The sequence below is a fragment of the Rhododendron vialii genome, chromosome 12a (genome assembly GCF_030253575.1).
Source record: "Rhododendron vialii isolate Sample 1 chromosome 12a, ASM3025357v1".
Lineage (NCBI taxonomy): Eukaryota > Viridiplantae > Streptophyta > Magnoliopsida > Ericales > Ericaceae > Rhododendron > Rhododendron vialii.
In genome coordinates, this window is record NC_080568.1 from 29,963,898 (window position 1) to 29,973,170 (window position 9,273).

The 9,273-nt window shown below is 37.4% G+C and overlaps 2 protein-coding genes and 1 pseudogene across 2 annotated transcripts; 1 reads left to right on the plus strand and 2 right to left on the minus strand.

Annotated features, from left to right (window-relative positions):
• Positions 1-382: 382 nt before the first annotated feature.
• On the minus strand, positions 383-2,162 carry LOC131311214 (uncharacterized). The gene is made up of 4 exons (XM_058338564.1): positions 1,894-2,162; positions 1,203-1,812; positions 962-1,110; positions 383-876 (listed from the first exon to the last, which is right to left on the minus strand). Exons 2-4 carry the CDS (start codon positions 1,467-1,469, stop codon positions 675-677), a joined length of 618 nt encoding a protein of 205 aa, XP_058194547.1. The 5' UTR covers positions 1,470-1,812; positions 1,894-2,162; the 3' UTR covers positions 383-674.
• On the minus strand, positions 1,504-4,887 carry LOC131309651 (uncharacterized). Its single transcript, XM_058336256.1, has 7 exons — positions 4,691-4,887; positions 3,959-4,111; positions 3,212-3,848; positions 2,418-3,032; positions 1,894-2,291; positions 1,629-1,812; positions 1,504-1,539 (listed from the first exon to the last, which is right to left on the minus strand). The coding sequence occupies exons 1-7, from the start codon at positions 4,885-4,887 to the stop codon at positions 1,504-1,506; spliced, it is 2,220 nt and encodes a 739-aa protein (XP_058192239.1).
• Positions 4,888-6,103: 1,216 nt separating this feature from the next.
• Positions 6,104-8,816, plus strand: LOC131309652 (ethylene-responsive transcription factor ERF091-like; annotated as a pseudogene).
• The last annotated feature ends 457 nt before the right edge of the window (positions 8,817-9,273 follow it).

Sequence of the window (9,273 nt, forward strand, 5' to 3'; positions counted from 1 at the left end):
CTGTTTGGACATTCACATCAGTGTTATGAACACAAATGTACATATTTCAGTTTCCAAATCAGCAGCAGCTTAGGTATCCAGCAAATGTACCAATATTAATGTCATTTTTGGAAAGCATGGCAACTCAAGAAGCCAAGCCCAGAAAATGTGCAGCAAACAAGGGAAAAAATTGACAGGGTTTCGTTGCTTTATGGCCTAGCCTGACGCCTTGCGTCTTAAACTAATAAAAACAGCAACAAACAACAGTGTATATCAGCCTACTCCGGGCATTTCTCATCCTAAATTACCATTCACAATAGAAATTCACAAATAAACCCACACCGGGCCTTTTTGTCATCACAGTTAACAATCATAGCCAACAACCACAATCAACAATCATAGCCAAAATGAAAGTTTTATGTAACTATCAAAATCCAGATTGTCACCAGTTACAAACTGTCAAACGAATCACTTACAAACTGTCAAACCAACAAGATATACACTGTTCTGCCATCTACAAAGTGTTAAACCAACCACTAACACATTTGTCAAACGAATCACTTACAAACTGTCAAACCAACAACTTACACACTGTTCTGCCATCTACAAAGTGTTAAACTAACCACTAACACATTTTGTGTTCCTAAACAAAAGAGGAGAATTTGCTCCTAAACCAGTGCTGAATCCAGATTTCTCTACTGATCAGAAGTAAAATCGTGAGCTAGTTTTTTGTCTTGCCACGTTTCTTTCGTCCATGATCTTGGCTCATCATGTAAAATCTTGTGGACCAAATGCACTCTAAAAGCTGAAACATCTTCTTTTTCAATCTTTTGTGGTATTTCTTCAAGCTCTGCAATCTTTTTGATGACATAACAAACAACAGGTCCACAATCAACCCTGCATATATTCAAGAGATAGAGTTTAGTAAATTGCAATAGATGTCGTCATATGCTTAACTATGGAAAGTTTGATTGAAGCTTACGAAGCAATATTCTGTTGTGGTGCTTCTTGCACTGTTCTTAGTTGAGCACCATCTTTAAAGATTGACTCTATGGGAGTTAGCAAGTTGAATTGTGGCTGACTACTCCTTCTTTCTTCCAATTGCTTCATGAATTTCTCAACAGCATCTTTCTATTTTTTCAAAGTAAATTTTTTATGTTAGTTGCAGTCATTGATTATAAGCGATTAAATAAGCAAATAAGAGAGAGGTGAAGGTTTTTTACCACTATTGCAGCATCTTTAAGGTAAGGGTCGCCTGATTTCTCCTTCTTTCTTGGTTTCAATGAATTATAATGCTTCCATTCCTGCTCTTGCATATCATAAACAAGCAGAGTCCAATGATATGGACTGTTTTTGTTCGTCTTATTTCCTGAAGAGTTCATCGGGAAAACAAGGTACCGAAAGTAATCTAAGCTCCTGTCATGTAATTCGTTGTAGAGTTGTTCAAGTTTGCTATCAATGAGAAACTTTTTGGGGGACTGGTTTGCCATTGTGATAAGTGTCTGTGGGAATAAAGTATGTTAGTTAGATAAACACAAACATATGTGAAAATCTGCATTTCTGGTATAGCACAGACATGAACAAATAATGACATCAAAACAGTGTGAACATAACAGTGTTTTGTTGTGGGCAAAGGGCAATGTACTTACCCAGCAGGTGGATGTGAAGAACGCACTGTTTCCTTGCATCAGTTGTTTAACTTCCTGCTCCCTTTTCAGCATTGATGTGTACCCGTCTATTACCTCGTTCCCCATGTCTAGTTCATCCAAAAGCTTTATTATTGATTTGAAAGTTATGGTATAAGTTGTTTCGTTGTCTGTCCAGACTTCTTCACTGTGATGTCAAAAGGAAAGAATTATACAAAGAGAATGGAATCGGGAATTAATGAAAGAGAATAAGTGTATCTTTACTTACTTCACTTGCCCCTGGTTTAGGTCATAAAACAGATTCAGCAACGCTTTGTCTTCTTCTTCCAGCAATTTACCCAATTTTGTTTTTTCAACTTTCCATTTTGGTATCACATCATCCATCTCCTCCTGTTTATTCTTCTTTACCTTCTTTAGGTCTTCATAGACGAAACCATCCTCCCTCTTCTCTATTCTTGTCTCATTTTTCACGTTCTGTACAAGAGATGAAGGGTCCACCTGTTTCCTCTTTTTCTTGGTTGGTTTTGGACTGTTTTCAGCTAGTTCACCCGTGAAAGCTTCAATAGTTGTCCTTTCCACTTCTTCATCCGGTACCATTTGATGCTCAGGACCACATTCTTCTTCTTTTTCTTCTTCTTCTTCTTCTTCTTCCACACTTTCACTTGTCTATTTTCGAAAATAAAGAAATAAGATTAGGTTATCTGTGTGGTTCTGTGGAAAGATAAAGGGAAAAAAAACCCAGGAAGCATATAACGTAAGATGTGTTTTAGAAATAAGATTAGGTTATATTACCTTGAATTGTTGGGTAATAATATGTGTCTCTATGTCGTCAATGGTTCCCTCTGCTCTTTCTAGCTTTTCAGCTATAATGTCGTTCTCTACGAGCACGCTGCAGATCTCAACTTCCTTATGCTCAACCTCTTTCACAAAAAAATCCCTCTCAACATGAGCAGTCTCCACTTCAAAATTGAGTTCAGCAACTGTTTCCTCATATGTCTCGTCTTGAAGCTCTGAAATTCTTTTCTGAAGCTGGGCAATTGTAGCATCTTTTTGCTCATTCTCCTCGGTCAACCTTTTGATTTGCTCATTCTCCTCGGTCAACCTTTTGATTTTTTCTCGGAGGATTTCATTTTCTTTTTGAAGCTCTGTATTTGCATCATCATGGTCTGGGTCATCACCATCTTCTGGCTTCACATGATCATCTTCCGGCACCTCAACAAATCCAAGCATCTCTTTCTCCAATTCCGTTGCCTCCAACTTTGAGTCGTTCACGATTAACGGATCAAGAACATCCAACGGGTTATTTGCCAAACCAACACTAAGGTCGGTAAGCCTCCACTTGACGAACCTCGGGAAGTTTGTTGGATCTCCTTGGCTTACCAATTTCACGTGCTCACAGAACCAATACTGTATTTCATGAAAAATACAAATTAGTTTAAATACACAAAATAGGCAGAAGACCAATGATATCCACATCTTCTAGTATACATGTAGGCAGATTATGAAAGATAACCACATCTTCCAGTATATATATAGGCAGTTTATCACAGATAAAAAGTTGATATCATAAGAGGGTAGAATTTTACCAGGAGCCCTGATATGCAGCCCCCGGTTGATGCCGGTGTTTCCATATTGTCGTTCAGTTGCCTTATGAGCTCATCCGTAAAGAATGTTGCCCAGTCATAGGAGCTGATCCTATCCAAGTCTTCAATGAACTCGATTAAATTCCAGCTCACCCTTGAAGCTGTGCTTGGGAGAAACACTGTCGAGATAAGATACAGTGTTAGCACACGTGCTACGTCGTTTGCACTTTCTTCATCCTTTTTCTTCACAGCTTTTTGGAAGTATTCTTTCAGACTTGAATTCGTCATTATCCTACCTCCTCGAACACAGATTTCATTAGCAAACCTTGTTTCTGGCATCCTTGGTTTTGTTGTTGGTTTAATTCGGTTGGGCCCATACGGGATGCCGAATACAAGTGCAAACTCTTGTGCTGTTATCTTGACTGATTTAGTTCCTAGGTTGAACCTCCCTCCCGATCCCTCATATCGTCTTATCAGTGAAAGAGCATGCAGGTCGCTTTTCCTCAGGTACGCCTCAGTCAAGCTCTCATCAACCAGAGCAAATATAAGATTAGCAAATGGCGTTTTTCTTATCTTCTCTTTCTGGAGAGTTGTGAACTTTATGTCCTTCAAGAGTTTCACAAAACTTTGAAAACTCGACCTGTGTGAAATTTGAACAAAATAACAGGAAGATGTTGGGATAGGACAGATGTCGTTATTTTATATGAATGTTGCCAACAAAACAGACAAATGTCGAAATTTTTAGATTACCTGTACTGAATTTGTTTAGGCTTAGGTTTAACCTCTTCCTTGACCTCTTTCTTGACCTTTTTCTTCCCCTTTTTCTTTTGCGTCTTCACTGCTGTCCTTTTTGCCACTTGCCTCTGTTGCTTCTGTTGCTTACCGCGCGTCTTTGGACTACACCTACATAAGTTTCAAATTTTAATTCAGTATATGAATGGATACATATATGCAAATTATCACAAAGTAATTTGCAAATTTTATTCAGTATTTGAATGGATTCAGTAACCATATGTTGTAGTATTCTAGTCATAAACCATACCTAGATTTGTGATGGGCAGCCTTTTTCTTTGGCTTGTGAAGATCTTCTTCTTCTTCTTCTTCTTCTTCTTCTTCTTCTTCGTCTTCTTCTTCTTCTTCTTCTTCTTCTTCTTCTTCTTTGTAATCTTCTTCTTCTTCATCATCATCATCAGTATCTTCTTCTTCTTCTTGTTCTTCTTGTTCTTCTTCTTGTTCTTCTTCTTCCTCTTCTTCTTCTTCTTCTTCTTGTATCTTCTTCTTCTTCTTGTTGTTCTTCTTCACATTGTCCTTCTCTTTCTTGTCATTCTTCTTCCGTTTAATAGGGCTAAGTCGCTTCGTCTTTGGACTAGACCTGCATGAGTTTCAAAGTTTTTGGTCAGTATATGCAGATTATCACAAAGTAACCATATGTTGTAGTATGACAGATTTCATCATCTGTAGTATTCTAGTCATAAACCATACCTAGATTTTTGATTGGCTTCCTTTTTCGTTGGCTTGTGAACTTGTTCTTCTTCTTCTTCTTCCTTTTCCTCGTCCTCATCCTCTACTTCTTCTTCTTGTATATTCTTCTTTTTGTCCTTCTCTTTATTGTCGTTTTTCTTCTGTTTAACAGGGCTAAGTCCCTTTTTCTTGTCATTCTTCTTCTCTTTCTTGTCCATTTTATGAGAATCTCTCTCTTGTTGTGTGACAGATCTTGTCATTCGCTTTGTTGGACTCTGTTTAACTTCATCTTCTTCATCTTCTATTGTTCTTGTTCTCTTTCGAGAGGCAGGCTGTTTAACTTCATCTTTTTCTGCTTCATCTTCTTCTTCATCTTCTATTGTTCTTGTTCTCTTTCGAGAGGCAGGCTGTTTAACTTCATCTTTTTCTGCTATCTTTTTTGGACTCTGTACTGCTGTTTTTTTCCGTGGTGTCTTCTTCATTCTCATCCTATCTGGAGGCAAAATAACTTGCAATGGTTTCATAGTATCTACTACAAGTACCAATTCTTTATTAGAGTTCTTTGTTTTCACCATTTCCTGTAACAAAACAGCAGAAAATTTGAACAAAATCACCGGATGATGTTGTTATATGTAAGAATCTTCAAATATGGTATAGCACAGAGATGAACAAATAATGACATCTGCCAACTTGTGTTCTATGGATGTTCCTCAATAAAACAGACAAGAGAGACATCAGTCAACTTGTGTTTTATGGATGTTCCTCAATAAAACAGACAAATGTCGTTATCATTCTGGATTCAGTGCTATGAGTACCAATACACTAAGAATGGACAACAAATGCAGAGTATGCAACAGATAACAACATTTGTCAACTGATTTGTAAGAACAAACAAAATGCAGAGTACTGATCTTGCAAAATTACAAAGAAGCTCTAACCAATGGCTACAAACCCTAAATAAACCATAACCAGTAGTAAAGAAACCCTAACCAATGGACTACAAACGCAAAGTATGCAACAGATGACAACATTTGTCATGTGATTTGTAAGAACAAAAAAAATGCAGAGTACTGATCTTGCAAAATTACAAAGAAGCTCTAACCAATGGACTACAAACCCTAAATAAACCATAGTCAGTAGCAAAGAAACCCTAACCAATGGACTACAAACGCAGAGTATGCAACAGATAACAACATTTGTCAAGTGATTTGTAAGAACAAATAAAATGCAGAGTACTGATCTTGCAAAATTACAAAGAAGCTCTAACCAATGGACTACAAACCGTAAATAAAACATAATCAGTAGCAAAGAAACCCTAACCAATGGACTACAAACGCAGAGTATGCAACAGATAACAACATTTGTCAAGTGATTTGTAAGAACAAATAAAATGCAGAGTACTGATCTTGCAAAATTACAAAGAAGCTCTAACCAATGGACTACAAACCGTAAATAAAACATAATCAGTAGCAAAGAAACCCTAAATAAACCATAACAACATGTGGAACAAAACCTAAATTTTTTGGAAGAAAGCAGTTCGTAGTCCCTAAATGTGTAGAAACAAAGAAACAAAACGTAAATGTGCAGAACAAAGAACCATTACAAAACGTAAATTTGCAGAACGAACCAGTCGAAGGAAGATGCTGATAATGACGTTGAAGGGGACGACGACGACGACGACGACGACAACGGCAACGACGACTGTGGCAGGCGACGAAGGATGGCGACGATGACAACGGCAACGACGATGATCGTGAACCGTTCTCTCTCTCTCTCTCTCTCTCTCTCTCTCTCTCTCTCTCTTTTCTTCTGGAAACGTTTTTTGATCGAATAGAGTGGGGAAAAGTGTGCCCGCTTTTGTTTCAAAACAAGGTTATATTTGGAAACCGGGTCCAATTGTCCTGGTGGCAGTACCAAAATTATTGATGTCCTTATTACAGTATTAGTCCCTATACTATGGACCTCTGGCCGAAGCTCTCTTATCCTATTTGAGTATTTGAGTTTATTGCGCATGGGGATGTTTTGTTTTCAGAAATGTGTTGTCACGGTTTGTTAGTAGAGGCCTGGTACAATACATGAAACTATCCGGGAAAGAATCCTCAACGGTTCAGATTCACTCTTTTCTGAACAGTTTCATGCAGTGGCAAAGCCAGGATAAGAACTCCGAGAGGGTCGGCTTAATAGAGATATATTTTTTATCGGAACGTATGTTTATTACTATATCACAAGATTTTTGCTTCCTACTGTAATACATTACATTAATTTCTACATTGAAATGATTCTACCTAATGATGTTAAAGTACACCAATCATTGTTTTTTTTTTTAAAGCTATTTCAACTGCGCGTCACATGCTTATTTTTTATTTGTGAAAGAAATTGAGAAATAAGAATGTAAAATAATCAATTTTTTTATCAAATCAAATCAAAATTATTGAGATTCTAAATAGCTATACGCAAATAATTTCGAATAATATTCAAAATCATGTATATACAAAATCAAAATTTTAAAACTCAAACGCTCAGAGGGTCGGGATCAGGCCCCCTGGCCCCAACATAGCTCCGCCCTTGATTTCACGTATCTTATCATTTTCGTTGTTAGTATTCTTGTTGAAGTCTTCTTTTTAAAGGAGGAGATAAATACATGAACTGGATAAGATCAAGGGATTGAAGCATGGATGACCCCTCTGGGTTGCACTTTCTGGGTAAATTGTCCATATGCATTTTGATGATTTTCTTTTTTAATATCTTGGCATTTGGATTTTTTTATATTTTATTATTGGTTAATTTTCTGGAGAAGCGGACCAATCCAAACCATGTGCTTGGTTGAACAATTCAATTTTCGAGGATGAAACCAGGGAAAAACCAAACCAAATTATATGATACGAGAAGTAAAATTTTTAAACCGTGCGCCATTTTTTATGTTCAACTGAACTCGAGATGACCACATAGGGCAAACATTCCAAACCTTGAGATCACTGGGATCATGTCCGATCCTTACGTTTAAGGCTCTATAATTAGTTAAGGTACACGTAAGCTGGCCCGCAAATCCGGTTTAAAAAACAAGAAAAAAAAACATCAAACATTCCCTCTCTCCCCTGTTTGTCATAAGTACACAAGCAACAAATAACCCTTAAATTTGCAGCAACATGAGTAAACATTCCCTCAAATGGATTTTTTCGAACACGATTTTTATTTGTGGGGTATTTACACAGAATAAATCCTTAAAAAATGATGAGTACAACCAAAATTCAGCAAAGGACCATTAAAGTATGCGCTCTAAATGTTAAAGCCTCCTTCAATTTAGCTTGTTTTAGTAGTTTGCAAAACAAGTTTCTAACTGTTTTCCTATTCACATCGGCCGCGTAGAAGAAGCATATCCTCGCGGTTATAATTCTAAAATGAGAGATGCAAGTGGTACTATATGTTACGCGTAAAAATCTCCTTAATCCTCCAGTTCATACAAGTCGAGGGAGATTTCAGTTGATGCGAGGCAGCATGACTGTAGACAAGCAGCACCTTAAGCATCATCCGAAGATATCTTCGAAAAGGCATGGGCAAGTTTCATTGCCCAAAATGAGCAAGAAAAGATCACGAAAAAAACATCCGAATTGCCCAAAGAATGGGAAGAATTGCCGAGTCTTGATGTCAAAGATGGATCAATGGAGATCTTACAAAGGCTTCCGAGCCTTGGGAGGTGGATATCAATGGGGGTCGAGGCATGGGAAGAACTTCTAAGCAAAATAAGTACTTGTCCTCCCAGCAATACAGGACAGTCAGCTGGTCTTGACACAAAAGGCAGTGATGCAAATTTGAAATCCAAACCAAATGCTACAAGAGTAGACAAGGTGGTGACTAGACGTTATAGGGGAGTGAGAAAGAGGCCATGGGAAAAATATGCGGCAGAGATACGAGATTCAACGAGGAAAGGAGCTCGGATTTGGTTAGGGACTAAACAGCTAAAAAAGCTGCTTTGGCTTATGACAACGCTGCAATAAGAATTAGAGGCACCAAGGCAAATCTCAACTTTCCACTTCCACTTGAGACCGTTGCTTGCTCACGAAATAATGATTTGAATTGTTCATCGACAAAATCCCACAGAAGCGATTCCTCTGCTAACCCGTTCAGTGGGCATGTGAAAACACTTTGAATCCTCAAAAACAGGTCTCCAGAGAGTGTGGAGAAACTATGGGCTTGGTTGTGACTAGACAACCACCATTTAAGGTCATGGAAACACTTGAGAATGGCTTACTTGGAGAGTCTGCTTTCCTTTGTGTGACTAAAAGCAAAAAAAGTGAAACATAAATCCTCTTAAATATGGGTAGCATAGGTTACCCAAAAAACGCATACAGAGAAGACTACAAATTTACCCTCCATGTGGTATGTATATAGTGTTGGAATATTTTTAATAAAATAAATATTAGTATTAACTCCTCACCTTTAGTGTTTTACCGTTACAATATTAATGTAGTATTGAAATATTGATTACAAAATAAAGAGTATTTATGCTCTATCATTATCTCTATATTAATGGTTATTACTCCTATATATATGTGTATCTCATATAAGGGAATTAAGAGAAAAAAATAGAAAAGACAAAAACTCAT

Coding starts and splice junctions, on each gene's coding strand:
- LOC131311214 (XM_058338564.1), bottom strand. CDS start 1,469: ATGGCAAACCAGTCCCCCAAAAAGTTTCTCATTGATAGCAAACTTGAA. Junction 1,111..1,202: donor TTAAAGATGCTGCAATAGTG/GTAAAAAACCTT, acceptor TTGAAAAAATAG/AAAGATGCTGTTGAGAAATT. Junction 877..961: donor CCACAACAGAATATTGCTTC/GTAAGCTTCAAT, acceptor GAATATATGCAG/GGTTGATTGTGGACCTGTTG.
- LOC131309651 (XM_058336256.1), bottom strand. CDS start 4,887: ATGGACAAGAAAGAGAAGAAGAATGACAAGAAAAAGGGACTTAGCCCT. Junction 3,033..3,211: donor GCTGCATATCAGGGCTCCTG/GTAAAATTCTAC, acceptor CATGAAATACAG/TATTGGTTCTGTGAGCACGT. Junction 1,813..1,893: donor CTAAACCAGGGGCAAGTGAA/GTAAGTAAAGAT, acceptor TTGACATCACAG/TGAAGAAGTCTGGACAGACA.